Here is a 27,731-nt window from a genome sequence, read left to right on the forward strand (position 1 = left end):
GAGAGCGGCGCTGCCCCCCGAGCTCCCCACATACAAAGCGATGGTCGGTAGCGGCTTCCGTTTAATTCCTAAAGTTCATGCTGCGCGGATTCACTCTACTATTTTCTTATCTCTATGGGCTCCCACCGGAACTTCCGGGTGTTGGTGTCACTCTATAATTTTTAAAATTAAAATATCTATATGTCCTACGGTTCGCTAGGAGAAAGAGCGGGGCGGAGCCTTCTTTATCTCCCTTAGTGCCGGAAAGCGCGAGTCAGGGTTTTGTTTTGTTTTTTGCGACGGGGAAGGCGGGTCGCTCGGACTTTCGATGAGGAGGTGTTAGCGCTGCTTCGATGGCTAGGCCTAGAAGCTGGGGTGGGTTGCCTAGCAACGCACGGACGTTCGTTGTAGTGATGCTGTTGGAGGGCCTTGCCGGGGGTGGGGTGCTTTGCGCTCTCGGGACGCGGTGGTAGAGCCCTAAGCGGGTTGAGTGGACTGTACCACACTGCACGTGTGTGTGGGGAGGGCATCCTTTATTATGAGAGGCAGCGTGCTTCAGAAAACCGGTTGCTGGGGATCGCGAGCAGAAGAGGAGTTACAGTATTATGTTTTGGCTCTGCTTGTGGCCTTCCAAAGAGTCAACAAGATGGTGGACTACTGTTATGTTGCATTTATTTCCCACCTCTCCCCCTCCCCCCGCCCAAGGAGCTCAAGTTGTGCCTCTGTTTGCCTCTTTATTTAATCCCCACAACAACCCTGTGAGGTAGGTTAGACTGAGAGGCAATGACTGGCCCAAGGTACTTGATTTTCCCTACATGGTTGCAACATATCTATTTAAAAAACAACAACCAGTATTAAAATCAGTTAAAACAATTTCCAGTCAGAAAAATAGCCGGGGGGGGGGGCTAAATGAGCCTTTGGTTTGATCCAGCAGGACTCTTACATTCTTAATGAACCGTCCTAGAAAAAAAAAATGGAATTATCCCTAACCAACCACTAGCACATCACAGACAGAGCTGTTATCTTTCATCAACTCCCTGCATCCTGTGTGCAGCTCTGTTCATCCTGTGCTAGTTCTTGACTTCACATTTTGGTTTTTGTAATATATGCAGGGCAAAAAGTCCACTCAGCCTCTTCAGGATCCTACCACCTCTTTCTGCTCTGTAAATGTATTAGGTTTCAAGGAAGGACTAACAGGAAGAGATGGGTACCGTATATTGTTAAGTTTTAAGATTAGGTATACAGTATGAGGGAAGGACTAGGATGCAAAAAAGTTCTTGCGCGTTATATTACTTAATATTTGTACCATTTATTATATAGCCCCCTAAAGAGTTCAAAATGCTTCCTATTACAACAGTGTCATGCCAATCACAATACTAATTAACCTAAGAACAACCTAGGTTGATTAACCTAGTAGATTGCATCCTTATTTCTCTTAATGGTCTCAGGTATAAGTGAGTTTTCAGTAATGAACATACCGGTAGTTCTGAAATGTGTCTTTGTTTGGCCAAAATGTTTCATTTGCCAAAGCCATGTGTTTTCTTGATAAAATGTATGCAATAGTAGCAGATTTAGACTGCGATGTTATACATACTTTTCTGGGAGGGTGACCTCATTAGTATCTGCTTCACTTTAAATATGATTTACATCCACCAGGTATGCGAATCCCCGTGGTGGGGTGAGCTCCCATTGCTCGGTCCCTGTTCCTGCCCACCTAGCAGTTCGAAAGCACGTCACAGTGTAAGTAGATAAATAGGTACCACTCTGACGGGAAGGTAAACAGCGTTTCCGTGCACTGCTCTGGTTCGCCAGAAGTGGCTTAGTCATGCTGGCCACATGACCCGGAAGCTGTACGCCGGCTCCCACGGCCAGTAAAGCGAGATGAGCACCGCAACTCCAGAGTCGTCCGCGACTGGACCTAATGGTCAGTGGTCCCCTTTACCCTTTACCTTTAAATAATCTAAACTGTTTGGTCTTCTTGCTTAACAATCTCCTGATGATGATGATGATACTCACTTTTGCCTTTAATTCTAGATACACCAGAGAAAAAGCTGCATGAAATGATGAACTTTCCCTGCTTATTGGAGAACCAACTCAGATCTCTGTAATGTGAATGTGAAAAGAATGACTGAAAATACCAAATTTTCCCACAATGGGGACTCTCTCCAGCAAATGTATGATGATATGCTGGTAGATGCCTTATTTCTGAAAGATAGTCATATTTGTGCAGCTCTTCTAAATCCTCCTGTATCACTGCAACACTTGTCATCAACAATTAGCAAATCATGGGCAATGAGTCCGTTTTCTCCTAACACTGGTGCTCGGAACTCTTCTGATCCAGCGTTTACAGCCCTCAAGACAGATGATGAGCCGGACACATCTGAAAGTGTGATTCGTTCAGTATGCCATTCACGAGAAATTATGCTGCTTCAGTTAACCTTGATCAAGATAATGCTATCCAAAATGCAATCCCAAGGGGTGGCAGTTGAATCAAAACAGAAATATGTAGAGATTATTAGAATTCTTCTGAAAGAAGCCAACATAGACTCAAAATTAGTAAGTTTTGGGGTGATTTCCCCTCCACCCCCAAATAGCTCTGTTGCTAAGATATCCCTTATCTAAAATTCCTCCCTTTTCCACTTATTGCAGATTCATCTGTTACTTATTTCTGATAAACAACTATCTTATCAGGCTTCCAAAACTTTGGTCTTCCTTGTGCATTTTCAACTAACAGAAGAGGTGAGTTGCAAAGTGGGCTTTGGGCTAGTTCCCACTAAAACAGCTTTCTGCTTCACTCTGTTTTTTGAAGTAGGTGTGTAATTAAGTCAGCTGCATCAATCAGTTGATTCAAAAATCTGTGCAAATAATTAGGGGATTCTTTTTAAATCAATCATAATGTTTTAAAAGTTCATTATTTTTTATTTAAGTACTTTAAAATCTGTGGACGGCAGATATCTTCTTAGAAAAGGCTTTCTTTTGCACACCAAGAGGGATTTTGGGGTGTTCTGTTAAGTTCAATGGGGCTTACTGTTGGGTAAATGGCTGCAACTGTGTACCTACATAGAACCCAGTGGGCCTTACTTCTGAGTAGACTTATAGGAGAATGCTGTTAATTGATTAAACAGCCAAGATTTATTTACTTGGCAGGGCTATTTTTAAGGTGGCGTTTGAGAAATGAAACATTTTTTCTTCTTTTAACTAATCAGATTCTGTAGTGTTACTCCATCATCCTAGGCTGGTTTAATCAGGGTTTTTTTGTGCTTTTTTACTGTGGTGTGTGAGGGTAGAACAGTCACTCAAAACATGGTCAGACAAAACACTTGGATCTTCAGGGGCAAGAGAGAGGAGGGCTTTCTTCATGGTAGTGCCTAGATTGTAGAATGTCTTTGTTGGTGAGAGCTTCCTCTCTACTTAACTGTTATTTAAAGCTTTACATTTACAGCTTTTATTCTGTTCTTCAGTTGCAAAGGCTCTGAGTGGCTTATATAAGATTAATAAAAGCAAGACTGCCTCTGACTTCAGGCTTACAGTATTGAATGACTGGAAAGACTTCATATATTTATGATCTACTTTGTTCTTTTTGCTAGAACCCCAATATGCACTAACCAGAATTGGGTACAAAATACCACTAGCATTGAAAGTACAAGGTCCTTCTGAGCCTAGGAATTTGTTTTCACTATCTGAACTGAACTTACAGTCCTTCCACACAATAGTCTGCTTTTGGTTATTCTGGTATTTCAGTAGTCAAATTGAGCTGGGAAAAGTCATTTGTTGTTGCTATTGTTGGGAGTCAGAAATCGTTGCTATAGCAAAGCACTCAAAGATCTTCCAATAGATCCTAATCTACCTTCTGTTCACCCCTTGTCTTGGGTACATGGCACAAAATGAGAAAGTTTATGAAAGGAGACAACAGAAATAATGACATCAGTTGTTAAAGCTGCACTGTAATTTTTATAATGACCAGCTTGAATTGAAACAATTCAGGGAGAGGAGCAGCTAAATGCAGCTGGTCTTGAGGGCATTGGCCACTGCCAATAACAGATGAGGAAAGGAAGAGCCTGTCCTGTCTCCAAAGAGCTAGTGAAGTAGCCTTGCTTCCCAGTTCTCCCTCTGCCACAGCCTGATAGAGTTAAGACTGTTCCTTTCAGTAGGCGTGGGGTATGATAGCTGCTTTGAAGTACAGTGGTGCCTCGCTTAACGAATGCCCTGCTTAACGAAATTTCCGCTTAACGAAAGGTTTTTTCTAGTGGAGGTTGCCTCGCTAGACGAATTCGTTTTACGAAAAATTTGTCTAGCGAATCGCGGTTTCCTATAGGAATGCATTGAAATTCAATTAATGCGTTCCTATGGGCAAAAAAAATTCAAAAAAAATTCAATGCATTCCTATGGGATTCGCTAGACGAATTTTTCGTTATAAGAAAAGACCCGTGGAACGAATTAAATTCGTCTAGCGAGGCACCACTGTACAGTGGAACTTTGGTAGTTGAACGGCTTAGTTGAAATCTGCTCCCGAACGTTGAGAACCCGGAAGTCAATGTTCCGGTGTGTGAACGTTCTTCGGAAGCCGAATGTCCAGCGTGGCTTCCGCAGCTTCCAATTGGCTGCAGGAAGCTCCTGCAGCCAATTGGAAGCTGCGCCTTGGTTTTTGAGAACCAAGGTACCACTGTATAGATTTTTGTATTGTGCTTTTAGTGCTGTGTTTGATTCATTTACTGTTAGATATATTGAATATTATGTATAGAAATGCAGAATATAGTAAAATAATATTGATTGCTACTCCCTTTACGATTTTCTTAAAAGAATACCAGCATACCCAGACTAACCTGCATGTCTTGTGTCTCATCTGTTGCCTGTCTACTCTCTCTCTCTCTCTCATTCTCTCTCTCTCATTTTAAAAAAAGAACAATTCAATGCACATAGAAAATTATCATGCCAGAGAGAAGGCTAAGCTAATTATTCTGTGTCTGTAGGAGAGCTATGGGTGTTGGGTACTGACTGGTGATTCTATGGTGGCAGCACATGTGGTCCCTATTAAGCATGAGCTCTGTGTATGCATGCCTGGGTTCTGATACAGATTCTCTGCCATGTTCAGCCAACTTTTGCATCCTCAGAGTTTCATGCAGAGGGTGGACGCGGGTGAAGCCTGTTCTGCTGTTTTACAAGCCTTGTTGTTGTTTAGTCGTTTTGTCGTGTCCGACTCTTCGTGACCCCATGGACCACAGCACGCCAGGCACTCCTGTCTTGCACTGCCTCCCGCAGTTTGGTCAAACTCATGTTCGTAGCCTCGAGAACACTGTCCAACCATCTTGTCCTCTGACGTCCCCTTCTCCTAGTGCCCTCAATCTTTCCCAACATCAGGGTCTTTTCCAAGGATTCTTCTCTTCTCATGAGGTGGCCAAAGTATTGGAGCCTCAGCTTCACGATCTGTCCTTCCAGGGAGCACTCAGGGCTGATTTCCTTCAGAATGGATAGGTTTGATCTTCTTGCAGTCCATGGGACTCTCAAGAGTCTCCTCCAGCACCACAATTCAAAAGCATCAATTCTTCGGCGATCAGCCTTCTTTATGGTCCAGCTCTCACTTCCATACATCACTACTGGGAAAACCATAGCTTTAACTATACGGACCTTTGTCGGCAAGGTGATGTCTCTGCTTTTTAAGATGCTGTCTAGGTTTGTCATTGCTTTTCTCCCAAGAAGCAGGCGTCTTTTAATTTCGTGACTGCTGTCACCATCTGCAGTGATCAAGGAGCCCAAGAAGGTGAAATCTCTCACTGCCTCCATTTCTTCCCCTTCTATTTGCCAGGAGGTGATGGGACCAGTGGCCATGATCTTGGTTTTTTTGATGTTGAGCTTCAGACCATATTTTGCGCTCTCCTCTTTCACCCTCATTAAAAGGTTCTTTAATTCCTCCTCGCTTTCTGCCATCAAGGTTGTGTCATCTGCATATCTGAGGTTGTTGATATTTCTTCCGGCAATCTTAATTCCGGCTTGGGATTCATCTAGTCCAGCCTTTCGCATGATGAATTCTGCATATAAGTTAAATAAGCAGGGAGACTATTTTCAACCTTGTCGTACTCCTTTCCCAATTTTGAACCAATCAGTTGTTCCATATCCAGTTCTAACTGTAGCTTCTTGTCCCACATAGAGATTTCTCAGGAGACAGATTAGGTGATCAGGCACTCCCATTTCTTTAAGAACTTGCCATAGTTTGCTGTGGTCGACACAGTCAAAGGCTTTTGCATAGTCAATGAAGCAGAAGTAGACGTTTTTCTGGAACTCTCTAGCTTTCTCCATAATCCAGCGCATGTTTGCTATTTGGTCTCTGGTTCCTCTGCCCTTTTTACAAGCCTACTGTACTGTATTAGCTTTCTTTTGGTAGTGCAGTACCAGAATAACCAGGCAGAGGGCTTCATAACATAAGAGAAACTTTATTTTTGTTATTCCGTCTTCAGAAGTGTTTGCACTCTTAAGGGGCTGATCAAGACAATGTCTGCACAGTGCATTAAGGGTTGCAATATCTCATGATCCACTCTCCAAATGCACGACCTTCAACTTAATCCCAGCTGCTGCTTAGTGGGTGACAACTTCCTTGCAAAATCTGTCTGTTCCCTACAGACCCACTTTCTATAATTTCCCCCCCAAAAGATTTTTATTGGAGTAAATCAAAGTCAAACAAAATAAAAATAGGAGAGATACGAAAGGGTATCAGGTAGATTGTAGAGTTGGAAGGGACCATGAGGATCATTTAGTCCAACCCCCTGTAATGCAGGAATCTTTTGCCCAAGACCATTAGGAAAGCCAAATTTCATGTTGTACAAATTTCACAGTTGTACTGTGGAGAGGGAGTCCTGTGTATCTGTATTTGTTGTATTTAAGATAAAGTCCCACCCAACATCATAAGAGTTTTTCAGAGTCTTCCGAGCCTTTGGCAACACATAATTTATGAGGTACACCACCACCACCACCCCCAATGCTAAACGCTGCATCCTCATTTTATATGAAAGTCCTGTAAAGTTGTCTGTCCATTTGGGGGCAGTGAAAGCTTTAGCAGCTACCAGCATCCATGCCAAAAGTTTCTGAAAGCTAAAACCTTTCAGCTGATTGTCCCATAGATACAGTAAACGGAGATGCAGTGAGTTGGAATAAGATGTTCACTTTCTACATTTCTAATGATATAGCTGAGCTCTTGCCAAAGGATTGAGCAATTCCCATTCCTTTCAGTATTGCCTTCATATTTCATTAATTTGACCGAGAGAAAGCAATGTTTTTTGCTGTGAAAACGTCAAGCGCGTTTCAGAATGTACTATCCATTACCTTCCCGCGGCAGCGGCACCTATTTATCTACTTGCACTGGCATGCTTTAGAACAGCTAGGTTGGCAGGAGCTGAGATGTTTCCATCACAGTGTTCCGTTGCACCAGAAGTGGTTCAGTCATGCTGGCCATATGACCTGGAAAGCTGTCCATGGACAAACACTGGCTCCCTCAGCCTGAAAGGGAGATGAACACCACAAACCCACAGTCACCTTTGACTGGACTTAACCATCCAGGGGTCCTTTATCTTTTTTTCTGTACTATCCATTGTGGAAGCCACCATTGGTCTTTGTGTTCTGAATTCAAGTTGTGCTTCTTAGGAGTCTCAAGGCTATTCACATGTTCCCAAATGCTCAGGTGTAGGAGGAGAAGAGGTCAGATGGCACCTCTTCAGGTCTACCAGTTGCTTGAACCCTAATATAGAGAATTTTTTCCCCTTTCTTTTTTTCAGGGTTCCCTGAACAGCGCCTGGTTTGCTTTTTGTTCAGAGACTTTGTCTGGGTTTCCCAAGAGCAGTCATGTAGCGGAATGCCTGTGGACTCTTACAAACGTGATCAGTGAAATTTTAAAAGATGAAGGATTGTGCAAAGGAGGTATTGTTTGAACCAGGTTTACTTTGTAAATAACCTGTAGGGGAAGAAGGCAGCATATGCTAGAATAGTTTGTGTGCCTGAAAATATTTACTGTGAGCTTTTCTGTCTAGAGCAAAAATCAATATTTAGAAGTTTAACATTTTACAAAGCTGCTTTAATTAAGTAGATGAACTAAACTGTCTTAGAGATGGTCCTGAAACACTGCTTGATGCTGTCATTACAGGTGGGCTACAGAAGATTCTTACTTCTCTTGACAATGTGCTTGAAGACTTTTACAACCGCATTCCATCTTCTTATTCTGAGATTGCCCAAGATAGCCCAGTATCTGCAAAAGCCACAAATGACTTGAGCAGCTTTCTGGACCTCCTTGAACTACTTGTGGCCTCCAGAACTCAGGCACCACTGAACCTTGTCTGTCAAAGGATGTTGCTTTTGAACGTTTCATGCGTGTTGGGTCTTGTCACTTCACCCGTTCATGATTTAATCAAGAAGAAAGCTATCGTGCTGCTCAAGAAATGTGTTCTTCACAAGGCTGGTGAAGACCTAATCAAAGGAAAGGTGCCTTCTTTCTCCCACCCCAACCTGCATTTTGACAAGGACAGATTAGTGTTTGCTGATGTTGTTCTGCAGTTTGTAGCTACTGGGTGGCTGAATCGTTTTACCCTTAGTGAAAAGGCGAGCCACTATGGAGGCAGTCAGGTGAAGCCAGAAGTGGGTTTTTGTTACAGTCCTGCTCAAGTGACCCTAAGAGCCCTAAGCTTGGTTTTGCTTAAAGCTTTAGAGGTTAAGATAACAGATTCTGCATCTGAAGCCGAAGCCCGAGGTAAGTTTTCAAAGTGGCTTAAACCCTTCCCAGCAATTAGTTTTGTGGGAGAGGGGTACCTTTAGAAAGAGGGAAGGGTGATAGGCCAATCTCCCTGACTTCAGAAGATGGCGGACTCTTCTTCATTAGAGACTTTTAAACAGAGGTTGGATGGCCACCTGTTAGGAATTCTTTAGCTGTGATTCCTGCTTTGGATACTGCTTGGGGGGGGGGGGTCCCAACTCTACAAAAATTCTGTGATTCCAACATCCGGACGGTTGCAGTTTTCTCCATGTGCCTCTTCTCTAGATCAACAGTTCACGGGAATGGGCAATTCTACTTCGTATTGCCAATTTTACTTCTATAATTGGTGCAGGCTGACAGTTTTGGCAGCACGCCACATAAGGCCTGGCAGTGTTGTAGTGTTGAACAAAAGAATCCCTTCTACCCTTTCTTCGAAACACTTCCACCTCTCCCTTCTGTTTGTGAGTTGCAAGAGCTGCTGGAAGTAACCATTTAGACTAGGGTTTGGCAACATTACACCCAAGGACACAAAGTGCTTCTGAGCATCTGCCTTGATCCTGAGGTGGTGAGTGGTTACCTTCTCTGTTGAAAAGTATATGCTTACTCTTAACCTTATGCCCACTGAAATAAAGTACATATGGAAGAAGAACAAGGGAAGATTGGTTTGTTACTTGAAATGAAAGTGACAGTGCATATGGGTGTTGCTTTCAGACAGCAAAGTTGCAATATAAGTGGGCAGGAAATCATACCTGTACATACACACCTTGATCTAAAGAGGAAAAAGAATACTTGTCATGCTCACTCTCCCTTTAAGCTTTTTGATATTTGCCACAAACCCATGCTAAAAGTAAAGTAAGAAAGGGCAGAAGAAGGGTATACATGCCCTGAAGTGAAGCATAGCATCATTCTGGTTCTTCAAAGTGTAAAGGGGGTCCATGTTGGAGTTTGTGAACTAGCCAGCCATTAAAAATCAGGGGTTTGTGTCCTGTTTTGAGCCAATGTACTCTTATAGGAGGGGGGGGCTTTTGAATGAGCAATTTTCAATTTGAAAGGATATAATCCTAGTAAGAAATTTCTGTTTGTTGAATTCTAAGTTTAGATTCTGTTGTCTGTGCAGGGCCCCCACAGGGGGTGTTAATTATGTTTGGTATTAGCACAAGGTTACATTAAAGACAAGGAGTTTACCAATGCATTCCAGGAAGCATTTCAGATAAGAAGTAGCACCAGGATGAGGTTAGCAATATGGGTCTGTTTTTATATCAAGTTATGCCGACTGTACTGCTGCCATTATCTACAGTAATAAACTATAGGAACAGTTCATATTGGCACCCACATCTACATGTGCATCTACATGTGCACTTTCTTCCTATCTGTGTATGGGTTAGAGGATAACCAGAAGTAGTGGAACCCACAGCACTTGCTAAGAAAACCAAAATGGATCTAAAAAGTTTAATGATTCCTGTGAGACAAGACATTACCTGAAGGCCCATCAAGGCACCAGATAGTTGCTTGGATATATGCTCTCCAAGCACTTTGTTTAAGCTGCAAGCTTTAATCAGTAGATTAAGACAGTTGGGTGGTGCCTTGCATGTCTTCTTCAGGCAACTCCTACAGCCAAGCTAGTGCCAAATGTACTGCTTTGCTTTCCTTTGCACCACATCAGTGAGGCCAAGAGAGGGGTCTTGTTGTCTGGGCAGCCCAGGACCTTCATACACGCTGCCCAGGCTTGCACCCTGCTAACTCAGTGGTTTGACTTCACCCCAGAGGCACCCTCCATTGTCTCTCGAGACAGATACCAACAAGCAAAGCAGCTAAAGCTTTAATTATGTATAAATAAGGACCACTTTAATTGGTGAGGACTAAGCAAAGGCCACTCTTTTCCCCCAAAGGTTTTTTTTTAATTCTGATGTGAGTATTGCTGTAATAGGAAGTTTAAAAGATGATGCTAAATGTGGTTTTTAACAAGTTGTTATGGGTTTTGTATATCAAGTAGTGAGGTTATGAAAGAACTTTGTCTGGAAAATGCATGGAAATCCTAGAATGGTGAATTGCTTTTGTGTGTGTATCAGCACCTGTTCTTTGTTACTCTGCTAGCTAACTAAAATGGCTTTTCAGATTTTGAGATTACTTCCATCATGGCTTTGGGGGGTATATGTGGCCAAGTAGTTCCAAATGCGGGTGGGAGTATGAGCTGATGTTGAAAGACAAGTACAAAAACTCTAGAGAATTCACATTCACCATGCAGTATAATTTGGCATGTCTCCTCTATCTAATTAGAAAGTTCCACCCATAAATGTCTTGGTGCATAGACTGTTGATTAAGAAATTGGAATCAATTAATTCTTTAAAGGAGGAGCTAATGATATGTATGTATAGAACCAGTTTGGCACATTTCAGAAGACCTAGGCCTCAGGGTTCCTGTTTGTTGTCTGTGGCAGACAATCTGCTGTGTCAGGTCCTTTTTTACCATTCTGAACAAAGCATCAAGTTTCACTTTCCTAGAAGCTAGAAACTAGCCTAGGTTGTGGAACTCCTCGCCTGCTTGTTAGTATTAACCAAACACCAAATGTACTTGGTATGAAATATCTGCTCAAGACCCTTCAGTTTTGCCCAGCCCTTTTATAAAGTGTAGCTCAGTCCACCCATTCCGGTCTATCACCAGCCCAAATGTGAAGCCTTTTATGCTGTTTTATGGATGTGTTGCATTTACTGGCTAGATACTTGTATATAGGGATAGATACTTGTTTATAGGGCTGCGAGATAAATATCGACCCTTTGGGGGCTCGATTTGTCCTGATTTGTCTCAAGCTACCTTTTAGTCCTTGCCGATCACAAGGTCGGCGATTCGAATCCCCGTGACAGGGTGAGCTCCCATTGTTTGGTCCCAGCTCCTGCCAACCTAGCAGTTCGAAAGCACGTCAAAGTGCAAGTAGATAAATAGGTACCGCTCCGGCGGGAAGGTAAATGTTGTTTCCATGTGCTGCTCTGGTTCACCAGAAGCGGCTTAGTCATGCTGGCCACATGACCTGGAAGCTGTACGCCGGCTCCCTCGGCCAATAAAGCGAGATGAGCGCCGCAACCCCAGAGTCGGTCACGACTGGACCTAATGGTGAGGGGTCCCTTTACCTTTTAGTCCATCTGGTTGTAAATGCTCAACAGCTACCCCTGGAATAGTGGTAAATATCTCTGATGAAAGGCAAATAGTGCAAAAGGTGGTGCTACTGTTGCACAAAATAACTCCTTTCTTCCACTTAACATTTATTTGTTACCCGCCTGCTTATACCTCCACCAAGCCTAAAAGACCCATATTGTGACTGGAGAGGGAAGCACAGAGAGAGAAAGAACTATGGTGGTGCATGGATGCATTTCTGGCAATTTTGTCTCGTTTCGCCAGCCAGCTTTGGCAAGATTGCCTGGGTTCGAAAAAGGCTGCTTTATCATTTAGCCAGGCTTAGGATAATGTGGAATGAACTTAAATTAATGTTACAGCAGATTTGTTCCACAGGCTGCCAGTTGCCTACCATCACAACGTATTTGGAGGTAATATGCACAATCCACACTATTTCTTGAAACTTTCCCTCTGTATTCCTTCTGAAACCTTTTAGTAGAGCAGTTACCAATAAGTAGCCAGTCGCAAAACGCACACTTGGGAACACTCAAAAGTGAATACAGTGGTGCCTCGCTTAACTAATGCCCTGCTTAACGAAATTTCCGCTTAACTAAAGGATTTTTCGAGTGGAGGTTGCCTCGCTAGACGAATTCGTTTTATGAAAAATTCGTCTAGCGAATCGTGGTTTCCCATAGGAATGCATTGAAATTCAATTAATGCATTCCTATGGGCAAAAAAAATAAAAAAAATTCAATGCATTCCTTTGGGATTTGCTAGATGAATTTTTCGTTATAAGAAAAGACCCGTGGAACGAATTAAATTTGTCTAGCGAGGCACCACTGTATTTGGTTTGATTAAAGGGAGCTTGGCTCACAAGAATCCATTCTTCTCCTCATTTTTGCTTTCAGTTCATCTGGAGAGTATTATGCACCCACTGCTGGTATTCTTAAAGAGCCACGTGTGGTCATCTCACGCATCTGAACATCCTTGCGCATGGCTCTCTGCACTGTTCATAGAACAAGACGACGACATGTTGGAAGCTGCGAAAACTTTATTAACAGTTCATTTAAAGTTTGAAAGGTCAGTGTCGATTTTCACTTTTCTGAAGTCATAAAGCATTTATTTATTTATTAAAAGCATTGGGCATCACAAATAAGAAAATGATTTCATCTATATTTCAGGTAACAATTCAGCCTGAAGCTAACTTCAGGGAGTAGGAGTAAGCAGTAGAAATGGGCTTAAAAAGGACACCATGTAAAAATTAATGTATTACCAAAAAAGTTATTTTTGTTTCAATCAATCCTGGTGGTTGGCAAGAAAGAATGTTTCAATGTATGGCAAAAAGATGTTTCTAAATATATATGGCAAGGGAAAAAACTGGAAATATAAAATATTGATAAATGTGAAAGAGAGAGGAACTTTCCCTCTGGCAGATATGAGATTATATTATGAGGTAATCTTGTCTATGCTGGTTGAAGGAATGATTGACATTGAAAAATATTTTAGACTTAGAAGGTCTTGATAATATTTTTGGTTGGCACACTTATTTGTGGTATGAAAAGGTGAAATTACATAATGGATTTACAAACCATATAACTGGGAGAAATTTGTACATATGGGATAAATATAAAAATATATTGCAGGAAAAAAACACCACTTTGGCTTTCACCATTGGAAGCCATAGCAGTAAAGAAAAAGATTATGACAGAAGGGTGGGCAACTTATAGACATTTATTAAGAGAGGATGGAAGAGAATTTAAATGAAATGAATTTAAGGATTTATCAGGAATGTTAACAACATGGATACAATATCATTGGAATGAAGTTTTTATGAAAGATATGAAACGAGGATTTGGAGAACCATTATCACAATTGGAAAAGCACCTGTTGGAATGTAATGTTAAAGTACTGTCAAAGACAAAAGATGAGCAAGTAAAATCATCAATGATACATTGGACAATAGATATTTGTTATAATATAGATATGGAAGCATGGGAACAATTGTGTAGATGGTATCTAACACCTAGTAGACTGGGGAAAATGTATAAATCAAAATCGAATTAAGTGTTGGAAATGCAAAGAACAATAAGGTATTTTTTTATCATATATGGTGGTTTGTAGAATGGTTAAAGTTTACTGGGAAACGATATATAATGAGTTAAAAAAAGATGTTTAAGATAAGGTTTGTAAAAAAAAAGGAAAACCAACTCTGAAGCTTTTATCTTGGGAATTATAGGTGCAGAACTACCCAAACAGTATAGAAATTTATTGTTGTTCCAAGAATTACAGTTTCACAACACCAAATCAAGGAGTATCGTGTCCTTTTGGCTTGTGGGGTGGCTGAGTTTTTTTAAAAAAAGAAACAGCAACTGGTGTCTCTGCTGCAGAATTGCAATTGTTGCATTATATATTGGATTTCTGGTTTTATATTTTGATTTGCTGTATTCTAATGAAATATTCAATCATGTAGTGTTTTAGTAAACAGGAACCCTTTGTGTTGAAAGCTGGGCTGTAAGTATAATGAATAAATGCAGACTGTAGCATTGATTAATTTAAGCCTTTTGATCAGCTAAAAAAGATTTAATCTGTCTTTAATGCAGCTGCTTTCAAAGCCATGTGTGGTGGCCATTTCCTTTCTCTAGCATATGAGGGAATACTGTTTATAAGATGTGTGTCCACTCTGATGCATACATGTATCACCTTAAAGAAACCTCACCTTTAGGCAAATATAATAGCCTAGCACTTCCACAGTTAAATAACAGCACAATCCTATGTATGTCGGCTGAGAACTAACCCCCACTGAGTCCAGTGGCTTAATTCCTGGTAAGTGAGTAGAGGATTGCACCCTTGTAATTGGGTGACAACTACTTTCAGAAAATTTTATGTTTTAGTACCTGACTTTTGAGAGTTTCAAGTTGGAAAACCTTCTCTAGGTATTTCATCACATTCATGACTACCATGCATGTTGTTTTTCCATACTGATTTAATTACTATTCATCTTTGTAAATCATTCTAATAAATTCAGCATTTTTTTGTTTCTTTTAAACTATAAGAATTGCTTTGCTGGATAAGGCAAAGGATTCACCTAGGCAAGCAGTTATACTTGAACAGCACACAGTCTGATAACTTTGGGAAGCTCACAACATGGTGTAATGCATTGTCCTAATGAGTTCAGATCGCTGACCACGAACCAGGATGCATCATCATCATCATCATGTTGTTGTTGTTGTTGTTTAGTCGTTTAGTTGTGTCCGACTCTTTGTGACCCCATGGATCAGAGCACACCAGGCACTCCTGTCTTCCACTGCCTCCCGCAGTTTGGTCAGATGAGAATTGTAGTCCAGGGCTTCAGATGTCTTCTAAAAGCCAGATAGTTTATTATTTCCTTGGCATCTGATGGGAGGGATGGGTGTCACTACCAAGAAGGCCCTCTGCCTGGTTCCCTGTAACCTCCCTTTTCGCAGCGTATATTGGTTTCATAGCCTGCTTTGTAGTAGGAGATTAAGCCACAGTTTCCTGGTTTAGATATAGTTGGAAACTATGGTTTGACAAGCCCTGGGAATGTTGAGGGAGGATGAAGTGCATGGACCCCATGCATTGCACTGAACTATGGGGTATTAGACCAAGCTCATTATGTTCGGACCAGGCTATGGTAAATGACAGAACTTTGCTAAAATGTTCACTGATCCAAAAGCAATGAATTGCTTACTCTACAACTGTTAACTTTCTAGGTTCTGGCATAAAGCTGGTCTTTCCTTGTGTCATTCTGATGATGGAACCTGGACTGCTTTTACACATCAGAATGGCTGTAATCCCCATTGTATCTTCTTATTTCTGCTGAAAAGTATTTCATTTGATGCCACAGTTCTACTTGATTTCTTGATTTCATCTGAAACCTGCTTCTTGGAATATTTTGTAAGATACTTAAAGCTTCTTGTACAAGACTGGGACCATTTTGTCAAGATTTCTAAATACTTCAAGACCACCTCTAATGGAGAGCTCAGCTTTTCTATGGTGAACTTCTCCTGCCAAGAAAAAAGTGCCTACCGGCTAGACTCAAATTTGCAGGATGCTTCATATGATCCCCCATCCGGTATTGATATCCTTTCAACCTCTTTCCCAAATTTGTCTGCACTGTGGCATACTGACAGTAAAGCTGCAAAACCCAGCAGGTCTAACCTTTTGCAAGAGTCTGATAATACGTCTTCAGTGAGAGCCCTTCAAAGGCTGGTGGACTATGAAAGCTCAGAAGATTCGGAAGTGGAATCGATAGAAGAGGAGAGTTTGGCAGACATGAGGCAGACGCCTTTAGATCGAGCTTGTGCAGAAGTCACTGGCCTTATGGATGTGGGTGGCCAGACAGAACGATGTGTGTTGCTTCGGGATACTTTGGATACTTCCTCACCTTTTCACTCCACAATTTTGCTAAATAAACTTGGATCAGAAGAAGGGGTGCTTCAAAAATCAGTGAAGTGTTTACAACAAGTGCATGAGTCGGTTTCTAGACTACACAGAAGGAACCTCTTTCCGTACAATCCAAGTGCACTCCTGAAGCTCTTGACTTCTGTTGACACTATTAGTAGCGAGCACAGATCTGCTTCAAAGCCGTTCAAAGTCTAAGGATCTGCAGTGCCCACCCCCCACCTTCACCCCCTTACAGGTTTTCAAATGAGTTTTTCCAGAAGCTTAAAGTTTACCAGTACCTATGGTCAGAGGCACGTTCTTTGGGATTTGTCTATGGGTCATTAAAAGCTGATCCAACTGGCTGAGAAACGCTGACTAATCCATTGATGTGTTTAAGTGTGAAAGTGTTTGACTGGAGGATATGGTCTTGCCTGTGGGTATGTATAATTCAGCTACCGGGGGGGGGGGACTTTAAAAAAAGAAAAAATAATAAAATAAAACCCTGAATTTTATTTTTGGTCTTCTTGGTACAGTACTCCATCCCAATGGAAATGCATAACCTTTCTCAACAGGAATAGCAGTCACTTTTAAGAGATAGTATGGCAGCTGTGTCTAAAATAATTAATCAGAATCAAAGTTAATACTTTTATCCAGTGCTGCTGTTCTGCTTATGCAACAGACTTCATCCTGCACATTGGAACTTCTCCTTCACCTCCCCCCTTGTTGCACCCTCAAAATCTGCTCCAAAGGATTGAGGGACCAGCCTGAGAATTTGGAGGTGCACAGGGAACTCCTGTTGCTCAGTATTTGATGCAACTCAAGAGTTTCAATCTTTTAAATAGGTTGTGAAATGAAAGGCATGGGCAAAGGATATTACTTGTGACTGCTGCAGAAAATCTGGATCCTGGGAGTATTCTGCCTCTAATAGGCTTTTATAACTTGTTGCCCCACAGCAAACTGAACACAGTCCACTTACCATATACAGTGGTACCTCTGGTTACGAACTTAATTCATTCCGGTGGTCCATTCTTAACCTGAAACCTTTCTGTAACCCGAAGTGTTTGTAACCCGAGGTACCACTGTATGATGGCCTAGCAGGGAATCAACGAGCCTTCTCTTTTTCACCATGCAGGCAGCAAAAACACTGAGTGTACCAAGCATCTGAAACATCACAGCACTTCTATGGGGACTGTGTTCTGCCTGGTGGGTTACCACAGGTCTGCAAATGTTCTTCATTTACCTGCTGCATCTGATATATAAGAACAACTTGCTTGATACATAACAGGCCTGCAAAAATAGTGATTCTCAAAGCCAAATGTTGTCATGATGTCAACATAGGTCCTTGTTCAAATGTTATACATGCATGCAAAATGCCCAGGGTTGTGCAGTCCATGGGAATGTGTCCATTACACACCAATTTCAGGGGGAAATGCCAAGAAAACACAGGCTTCAATTGCAGGTTTGAAACTTACTGAGTTTCTTACAAAACATTGGGCAAGTTAGTATATACAGAGGTAAATCTCTGCAAAGATTTCAAAAGGAAAAGCCTGGACCAACAGGTTTACTTGGAGCAAGGAAGAAACAGAAACAAATAAGAGGCAAGGAGAATTATTGGGAGGGGAGGGGCACTAGGACTGCAGTAGGCTGCAGTGAAGCCCTAAATGCAATAGGATGAACTCTGAATGTAGTTGGGAAACAGAACTCACTTTCTCAACTGTCACCTGGGAGCAGTGTTCTATTAGATTGTTCCAGTGTCAGAGAGATAGGAAGCAAAACTTACTCCATCAGATGTGCTGTAACAGACCAGGTCCCTTGAGCACCTCCTACTCCTGAACTGTGCCAGCTGGTCTTTGAGAACAACTGTTTAGGAACTGGCTTGAATTTGATTCTCTCTTCCCCACTTCTCCCCTCCCTGACCCTTTCCCCTTAGGTTGTAAGCCTGTAGGCAGGGAGTGCCTTGTTCTAACTGACTGTACATAAGCCAGCCTGGGAGCATTTTTGTTGGAGGAGAAGGTACAGATTCTGCAAACAAATAATAGTAATAATAAATTATGCCGATTGAGAAATAAGAGAGAGAAATGTAAAGTTTGAAGCGACCTGCTTCAAAGAGAAAATCACACATCTCAAACTGCAAAATACTGTGGTTTGGAAAGAATGTATTTCCCATACCAGAAATGTTTCTTCCTGGAAAGAAGATATAAGGAGGGCAATGAGTTATCTACATAATAAATTGTGCCATTATTTCTCATTTGAAAGTATTTTGTCACTGCACAATGTATTTTTGTAATATGCCCTGTGGAAAAGTAGCAGGAGATAACATTTCTTAATCTTTATGATTATCTTCAGCAACTCTGCATTGGCACAAATTGTGCAGACTTAAACACCGTGCTGTGCTTAGGTACAAATTGGGAAATATTTTTGCATATCAGTGATGTAAGCAGGGAGTGTATGGGAAGCTACCACACATGAATATCTCGTTTTTCAGGTGAAATTGATACTGAATGCAATTCCTAGTTTTAAGCATGGCGATAGGATTTTTCCATTGTAATAGCTGAGAATTGCTGCTGTTTTAAGAAGGCACTAGAGATTGCTCTTAAGCGTATTACAAATAATTAGAACAATGAGATGCAGTAGAGGGAATATTGGATTTAAAGATGGAATCCCAGCTGAACCTATGGACTATGCTTTCTCAATGTTCATCCATCTCCCATCATGTTTATGAGGATGGTTGAGACCAGGATTGTGAAAAAAACAAATCTGGAAATGTAAACATACGGTAAGTATAAAGTAGAACAGAACACTTAAAAAGAAAGCATTGTGAAATCCCTCTTAATTGTAATGTTAGTTCATATAAAGCTTTTGTAATTTTAACATTATTCGTATTTAGCCTTGAAATCCAGTTTTGGATTGAGGGTGCTTTATACATTTTTAAACTAAATGCAACACCGAAACCTCATTACTGAAGAGCAGCAAAGGGACAGTAGAGTAGAAAACATTAGATAAGAGGGTGAGAAGTCAGATCACCTACGAGAATGGAAGGGTTTGTGAAGAGAAAGCCCTCTCCTGCTCGTCTCTCCCCCACCCCAGTTGTTCAGCCCCTTTGCAAGCTGCCTTCAAGTACTTCTGCGACCTTATTCAATCTGGTTAACTTCCCATGTTACTGTTTCCAAACCTAACCCTGCGGAAAGCCATTTAATTAGGCTTTAATTTGATTTTGACCTGTTTTTAGGAGGTAATTTAATTATTGTTCGATTTTATACCAGTGTTATATATCTGATGTTAGCCGCCCTGAGCCCAACTTCGGCTGGGGAGGGTGGGATATAAATAAAAGTTGTTTTTTTATTATTATTATTACTATTACTATTATTACTATGTAGGTGGGGTTGTAGTCATGGCGCCAGTTCCCACAGCCTTCCTCCGAGCGTGGGGCTGAGCAAGGTAGGCTCACTTGGGCTGGGAGGAACTTTGCTGGCCAACTTCCTGCTCCACAGCAACCTAAGATGAGAATTGTAGTCCAAGGACACATAGGCTACCCCTGCAGTAGTTCATACACTTCTAGTAGAACTAGCTGCGCAGGTGACCATAGTCAAACAGTGTCAAGTGGCTCAGCTCTTGTGACAGCATTGAGATTATTATTATTTTTAAAGTATATTTATTAAGAATTTTCTCAAGCAACCAAACGTACAAAAATACAAAAAACAAGACAAAAACAAAATACCATACATACAAAGCAAAGCAAGAAAAAAAAAAGAAAGATAAGCAAAAAATAAAAATAAAAATCTAACAATCAAATCTTTTTTCATAACTTCGTTATAGGACTTCCCCGATTCTCCCCATATTGGGTCCATTATAATAACTAGATTAACAGTATTCAATATACATGGTATCTCATATTTCAATTCTACTTTTCTCTCCTTTTATCCAATAATTCCAATCTAATATTTCTATTTACCTTTCAATATATAATCCATAACTTTCCCTCACCTTTATTTTTTGCTAGCAATGAATCATCCTTCAATTATTGTCTCTTATATCATGATACATAATACATTTATAAGAATAAGAACTCCATCCCTCCTTCCACCAATTCCAGATTCTCTGGAGATTTCAGCGAATTCCGTAATTTAAGCCAGTATTGGGTCTTCCAAATCATCAGTCCATTAATTCCTCATAGAATTCTTCTACCCCATTCCCACCCTTTCCCATATCCTCTTTCCAACTTTTTTGTACCACTCCTTCTGTTTCTCCCTCCCTCTATTTACCTCCCAACATCGTTTAGCCTTTTTAAAATTTCCCCCAAATATGCCCTGTACTCCCCCTCTCACTGGGAGTACAAAGGCCCATCCTGTTTTTTCCTTGAGTGGTTCTTGTAGCATGTCCTTTCTCTGTCCCACATCTCTCAATGTGACAGCATTGAGATTAGACGGTATAATCCTTTCTGTACTTCTATCACTGATATAGTGGATTTTTTTATTTTTTTTGTACACACCTCCATCATGGTCTGGGTAACCTTGCATTTTATATAGCGGGAGGCTAACCTGCGTTGGACCTCTTGAAAATGTCTGAGAACATTGTACCATCCCCCCAAGTCCAAGCATTGACAAGGAAGACAGATCTAAGATAAAACAGTGTGGGAGGCAGATTCATACAATGTTAATTTGATACCCAACTATATTACATTACCGAAGTAATTTGTTGTCTGTTTTTGCTGTGCCACTGCAACAGGATTGCCCTGGAGAATGTTGCTTGAGAAAAGCATAGCCTATATGTTCTTCCTGGAAAGAATCTTACTTAATGCACTCTTTATGTACACTGCCCTAGACAGGGCTGGGTTGAGATCTTACAAAGTGCTGAGCCACGATTGTCTGTTGCTTGGTTGAATTTAGTGACATCTAGCTCCAATAGTCATCGAGTTTCAAGGAGCTGGATCTAGACAGCAAGGTGTAGCCCTCAGGACTCTTCCCAGGCTACACCTTTTTTGGCTCTGCTGCATGCCCTCCTGTAGTTCTTCCTGGCTGGAAGGTGGTCTTGAACTGTAATAATATCTCTTGCTTGCCAAGATGGAATAAGCGGGTGAGGATTGCAAGGCTGAAATGTACCCTACTGTACAAAGGTCGATTGCTCCACTCACTTTTTTTTTTTTTTTTTGCCTCTGGCATTGCCTCCCATTGCTATTTGGCCCAGTGGGTTGGAGTGGCATCAAGTTGAAAAGAGTTTCCCACGCTTTCTCCAAAATAATGATGATGAATGACCAGAGTCACTTCAACATAGTGTCTCTCCCACCCCGTGCCAGCACTGTGAGGCATCCCAGAAGGATGTTGAAAGCTGCTAAGAGATCCAAGGCAATCAGCAAGGCCACAATCCCTAACTTCCAGTGCTCGCTTGACTATGAATATTTCCATGACAGTTTCAGTCCCCTTCCTATCCAGGAGAGTCCAGTGGCCAGCCTGTTGCACAATGCCATCCCAGAGTCTGAGAATACTTCATTACTAGGACAACATGGCAAGAAGCAATTCTGGTGGCTCACCACCACAATGCAGAGTCATCGGTTTCTTATTCTAGCGTGGGCAGCTTCTGTCCCTGACATAAAGGACGGCTAGGAAGTCATTTGGATCCATTGGCCTCTGGCGGAAGACCATTCTAATAGGTCCCTCACCCCTATGCCATTTAGAAGCCACTGAAAGTCAAAACTTAGCCGAACAAGAGGATGGATTACCAGCAGAATTTACATTACAGGGATGGGGAACCTGTGGCCCTGCAGGGGTTGATGGACTACAACTCCCATCATCCCTGACAATTGGCCATGTTGGTTGGGGATGATTTGAGCTTGAGTCCCAACAGCATATGGAGGGCCACAGCTTCCCCCTTCTGTGCTCTTTTCTGTCTCTGCACCCAGCATCAAGTACAGTGTATGTGGACTCAAAATTGGCCGTCTGCTGAACAGGGTTCCCAGTAAAGGAGGTAGAATCCCAATAGACCACAGCAATTGTCCGACCAGAATTGTAGCGCTGCCACTTGTGAGATACAGGCTGGCATCTCTGGGATCCCAATGCTTGCAATTTCTTGAGTAGCCCTCCCACAAGAATAATTAGAGTATATAGTTTATGTCATTTATAATGCACTTAGTAACATTTCTCAAATAATGGGCCAGGGGAAGAGCAGTAGGCCACCTGTCTACTAGCAGTAGGACCTCAGCACTGCAGACTTCACCATAGTCTTTTGTTTGTACCAATGCAAGCTCCAGCTACTTCCTGCATGCTGAGTAAAAGTGGGGGGGGGAAGAGAAGAGGTCTCCCTCCTCTGAGAGGAAAGGGCCATAGGAGGTGTTGAAAGAAATCAGAAAGAGTGATAAAAGATTATTTTTCAATAACGATAATTAAGCAGAATAGAGAGGAAGGGAGGAGGAACATAGGAAGCCTCCTTATACAGAGGCAGGCTGTTGGTCTGTTGGTCTATCTAGCTATTCACTGACTGGTAGCCTCTTTGCAAGGTTTATGGCAGGGGGTCTCCCCCAGTCCTATCTGCAGATGTTGGGGATTCATCCAGGGTCCTTTTGCATCCGAAACGTGCTGTGCCACAAGCAGGGCCTTTCTCCACTGGTAGAGGTAGGGTGTGTGTGTGTGTGTGTGTGTGTGAGAGAGAGAGAGAGAGAGAGAGAGAGAGAGAGAGAGAGAGAGAGAGAGAGAATAAAGTACAAGGTAAGTGTGAAAGGAGAAGCGGGGAAGAAATTGTACAATATGAGGCATGTCCACTGCCACAGACCTGCATATGGTGGCCAGGACAGAAGGTGGTGGTGGGGCCAAGTAGATCATCATGCCAACCTGAAGTTGGTGCAACATTTGGACATGGTTTGGGCGCAATGGTGGCTCAGAACAAAATGGATCCCGAGCTGGCTCCACCTCACCCCTGGAAAGGCCTGCTGGGGGCTTTCCATTGGCTGCCAGCAGCAGGGATCATACAGACAGCACACCTGCTTGCACATTCACTAGGTAGAAGGGACAGCACAGTGCCAGTGGAGTAATGCTAATACCTGCTTCCCCCGTCCCGTCCCGTCCCGCGGGCGGCAGTAGGTTAATGGAGTCTAGCAGCACTAGGTGGAGGGACACCTCTGCCCAGTCCAGCCCCCAGCCCAGCACAAAGAGGGAGCTGAATTGCTCAGAATAATTCAAAATGGTGGCAGAGATTGTCTTTATGAGATGGGGACTCTGGGAAAAGCAGATAAAATTGATATAGAACACATTGTAAATGTGCTGGAAGCAATGCAATTCCAAGACCAAGCAACATTTTCCTACAGTGTTAGCCTTTAACGAAGGGTACCATCCCATACATACTTAACTGGGGTGTAAATCCCATTGAGCTTAGTGTGGCATAAGACATATGGTCTTTAGTAATTTAAAATATAAATTGTAAATCTAATTTGCGTTGGATCTAAATTTCCTTTTAAACTTTTTTTTTTAAAGGCACTACACTTTTTACTAAAAAACCAACCAAAACCCTCATTTAAATAAATGAAATAATTTTATTATTTAAATAAATGAAATCAATACAATTTAATTCATTTTTTTAAAAAAAATTGATTCTTATCCATTCTGCTGACATGTCTATGCAAAAGGCAATTAAAAGGAAAATATTAAAGGTGGCTTTTGCTGTTAAGAATCAGTAGTGCACTTCATAACTATTTCAAAACAATATTTACATTGCAGTTTGGGTCACTGACAAGTGTAGCTGTAAAAAAATAGCAATCGATCAGCAGTTATAGACTGTCTCCTTGCTTTTCAGCAGCAGTTCTACTGAATTCACAATTGAGATAAGGGGGCCAAATTGGACCCCCTAGCTGAAAGGGTCCCAACCCCAGTAGGGAGTCCGAAACCTCCGGAGAGAAAGCCAGATTTGGTAGCTCTTTCCAGTAGAGAAATGACAGAGACCAGACCAAGAGTTCTGAAAGCAAGGCGGCTTGCCTGATTGTTTATTTTCCAAACAAAATAAAAAACTCTTGCAACAGGGGTTCTCTGTCACACAGGAGAAAAGAAGGACCCAGAACAAAGGTGTGCCTGCCCTTATATAGACATTTAAATTTGCCCGCCCTCCAGTCCAAGGCCACCCCCAGAAGCATCATACGTATATCACAGAAGGGTTGTAGCCCAAAACCACCACCCCAGATACGTCATACCTGCATCACAGAAAAGGGTGGTCTACAGCAGAAATCTGAGTACCTTGTTTATCTCCTGTCTGGCAGTTTACCTATTAATGGTCATTTGACTGGATTACCTGGAGAGCCTGGCCAGTCTTTTGTAATGATAAATACTTAGTTCCTTAGCTAGGTCACAGGCTCACACCCTATCCATATCTTAAATGTGCCCTTAAGACAGGATTTGTGAGCACAAAGACAATGGGGAGGTTTTTCCATTTCCTCCCTCCTTTCAGAGAAACATTTGGTCAGTTTTGGGAGAGTCAAAATGGTTTCAGAACTTCTTCTGTACTGTTTTCAGTCATTGGTTTATATATTTATGTACGTGCTTGCCTTGTACATTTATGAACATTTATTATACGTATATCTAAGACCTTAAAATTCGAATAACACTTTCTTGCTTGCTGAACATTACTTTGTTTTATGTAACTAAATAAATGCAAATATATTACTGTCTCTCCTACATTTTGGGGGAAGGCAGTGCTTTTTCCTTGAAGTGCAAACATAGAGTAGCAAATTCTACTTGGATCTGAAAAATTGTGCCTTGTTTCCAATGGACTAATTACACCATTGCTTAATTACCCCACAATTAAATGTCCTCTTCTGAAATTAGCCAAAGGTGTGCAATAGCAGTGCTGGTTTGATTGTTCCATTCAGGGCTGAGTTTACAATTTGACATATAGATATTGTAGTCTCCAAAAATGGTGTTATCTTCCATGCATGGAAAGCTTAGATTTCCTCCATTCATGTAAATTTTATATGCTTGCTTGGCCAGATGAGCATCATAATCATGAAAAGATATACAGTATCCCAAGTGGGTGTTAATGTTGTTGATCTTGTTACACGGGAAAATGTGGCCTCTCACCTAAAGCATGAAACAACTTGCTCTTCCCTTCCCCAATCCAGTTGGGAAATATCCCTAGCAAGCCCCACAAACAGAACACTTAGTCATAGATCTCCTGTGGGAAAGAGCTGGAGGTGATTCGTTGAGTTGATTTGTGTCGCCTCCTCCCATTTAAATTAAAAAGAAATGTTGCCCTTATTACAAAATGCTGTCTTGCGTCAAACCAGTGGAAACCTTTGAGGAATCCACTGACCATGCACCATAGCTCCCAAGTCTCCCGTTTTCGCAGGAAACCCCCATATTTTAAACCGTTTCTCGCTGGCAGCCCAGATTGGAAAAAATCCCGTAAATCCCCCGGATTTCAGTACCTGCCAGGGAGGCTTGGCCGCACTAATAATATATATGGTGATGGCGATACTGATTTGTAGCTTCAGGCAATCTGTGAGGAGAATTGAGATAGCAATGGGTGATGGGTGTGGGAAAGAAAGCTACCTCCAGTGTTCATAGTGGTGTATACTCATCCTGAAAAAGAGGGGTGGGAGAGAAATCATTTCAGTTTGCATTTTAATGAGAACCTACATGATGTATGGAAGTGAGAGCTGGACCATAAAGAAGGCTGATCGCCGAAGAATTGATGCCTTTGAATTATGGTGCTGGAGGAGACTCTTGAGAGTCCCATGGACTGCAAGAAGATCAAACCTATCCATTCTTAAGGAAATCAGCCCCGAGTGCTCACTGGAAGGACAGATCCTGAAGCTTAGGCTCCAATAATTTGGCCACCTCATGAGAAGAGAAGACTCCCTGGAAAAGACCCTGATGTTGGAAAAGATAGAGGGCACAAGGAGAAGGGGACGACAGAGGACGAGATGGTTGGACAGTGTTCTCGAAGCTACGAACATGAGTTTGACCAAACTGCGGGAGGCAGTGGAAGACAGGAGTGCCTGGCGTGCTCTGGTCCATGGGGTCACGAAGAGTCAGACACGACTAAATAACACATGAAATTCACACTTCTTGTACCAATACATGAACTACAAGGCAGCTCTCCTCAAAACAATCACATATCTCTGAATTTTGCAATACATTTCTCCAGCTCCAAAAATATATACATATTGGCAGAAAGTGCATGCAAAAATGCTTTTATTTATAAGAATAACATATTAACATGCATCATATTCGGGGAAATTGCTTGCAATAAGTGCATATATTAGGTGCAATGGACATGAACATTTATATGGTTTGTTTTAATGTAAAACTGATGATGAAATCTCCTTTTAAAAAAAAAGCCCCCCCCCCAACAATGATGCTATCTGGTCTTGGACCTCAATAAAGGTTGATTGATTGACACTTGTTGATCTGTACAGCTTAGCTGTTCGCTGTTCACTGCCTCAGGGCCCACAGCTCTGCCTAGCAACTGACAACACCCGTAACAAATTACACTTCCCAGAATTATTTGGTGGGAAGTGTAATTTCTATACAAACGATTGTTGAATGTTACTTTATTTGATGTAAAAAAAGGTAAAGGTAAAGTTAAGTCCAGTCGCGAACGACTCTGGACTATTTGATGTAGGTTGCTTATTTTAAAGTTATGCTTTATTGCCACATTTTTGTATTGCATAAGATTGTTATTAGGTGTACATTCTTTGCTTCTTCAACTTGTAAACCACTTTGGGTATTGTAAGATAGAAAGACGGTATACAATTTAAAAGTGATGATGATGATGATGATGATGATGATTTGTTAAATGGTCTTGTAGTGCTTTAAATGTGTGGTGTGAATGTGGCATAGGATTCTTCACCTGTTAAAATGTTGTGCCTTTCATGTGTATTTTTCATATGTATATATTAAAAATGTAATGCTTGTAATACATATGTGCCTTTAAAAAAAGAAGCTTTCCATACACCACAGGAATGCATCCCATGAAATTGGAGCCCATTGTGGCTCCTTCAGGGTATTCTTACATGAAACTCAACTTTAAACTAAAGAATCCCCTCCTGCCACTGCTGTATTTGCCTCCCTGATTAAGGGATACCATAAAACAACGACTCACTCTCTCATTTTACAAGGTTGGGACAAGCACCAAAGGCAGCAGATCAGCATTGTTCCACTGGAGGTGCATCCTAAACTTTTACACAATAGGAGGATTGCCCTGAGTCAGGAATCCTGAATTGCAACTTTCGTGGGTGGGACGCTGAAGAATTTAGAAGCATGCACAAATGGGGCGTTACCACAGAGAAAGCCGCTGTGCCTCTTCAATTTTCTTCACTAGGAGATGTAACGTACTCTCTGGAGTGAAACGGCCAGGTAGGACTTTTTTGTCTCCTTTCATTACTTGATCTTCATTCTGCAGTAGGTGGGACTGCTGGTTTGGTTCTTTCTCTTTTTAAGGAACGCAGTTAATGCTAACAGTTGTATGCTGCGGGTCCCATTCACTGAAATTAATGAGTTTATGCGAAAAAACAATGAAACAACTCACCATC

At 41.7% G+C, this 27,731-nt stretch overlaps 2 protein-coding genes across 6 annotated transcripts in view; both read left to right on the forward strand.

Moving 5' to 3' along the window:
• On the forward strand, positions 1–27,447 carry LINS1 (lines homolog 1). Of its 5 annotated transcripts, none has more exons than XM_060282683.1 (8): positions 1–43; positions 1,636–1,903; positions 2,014–2,535; positions 2,629–2,718; positions 7,743–7,884; positions 8,108–8,707; positions 12,727–12,898; positions 15,550–19,733. In XM_060282683.1, exons 3-8 carry the CDS (start codon positions 2,104–2,106, stop codon positions 16,436–16,438), a joined length of 2,325 nt encoding a protein of 774 aa, XP_060138666.1. In that variant the 5' UTR covers positions 1–43; positions 1,636–1,903; positions 2,014–2,103; the 3' UTR covers positions 16,439–19,733. The 5 variants fall into 5 exon arrangements, with proteins under 5 accessions (XP_060138666.1, XP_060138664.1, XP_060138665.1 ...); XM_060282681.1 differs by lacking the exon at positions 1–43 and adding an exon at positions 181–354; XM_035130781.2 differs by lacking the exons at positions 1–43; positions 15,550–19,733 and adding exons at positions 183–354; positions 27,318–27,447.
• Positions 27,442–27,731, forward strand: part of CERS3 (ceramide synthase 3) — a 51,249-nt gene continuing 50,959 nt past the window's right edge. Inside the window, exon 1 of the mRNA XM_035130782.2 lies at positions 27,442–27,555. The gene's annotated coding sequence lies outside the window, so the exon portion shown is untranslated. The remainder of the gene's footprint in view (positions 27,556–27,731) is intronic.

This window comes from Zootoca vivipara, chromosome 14 (assembly GCF_963506605.1).
Source record: "Zootoca vivipara chromosome 14, rZooViv1.1, whole genome shotgun sequence".
Classification (NCBI taxonomy): domain Eukaryota; kingdom Metazoa; phylum Chordata; class Lepidosauria; order Squamata; family Lacertidae; genus Zootoca; species Zootoca vivipara.

Bases quoted from the DNA above. Each gene is read 5' to 3' on its own strand.
- LINS1 (XM_060282683.1), top strand. From the start codon at position 2,104: ATGACTGAAAATACCAAATTTTCCCACAATGGGGACTCTCTCCAGCAA. The intron at 8,708-12,726 runs GTAAGTTTTCAA...TTTTGCTTTCAG, and splicing joins ATCTGAAGCCGAAGCCCGAG to TTCATCTGGAGAGTATTATG. The intron at 12,899-15,549 runs GTCAGTGTCGAT...TTAACTTTCTAG, and splicing joins GTTCATTTAAAGTTTGAAAG to GTTCTGGCATAAAGCTGGTC.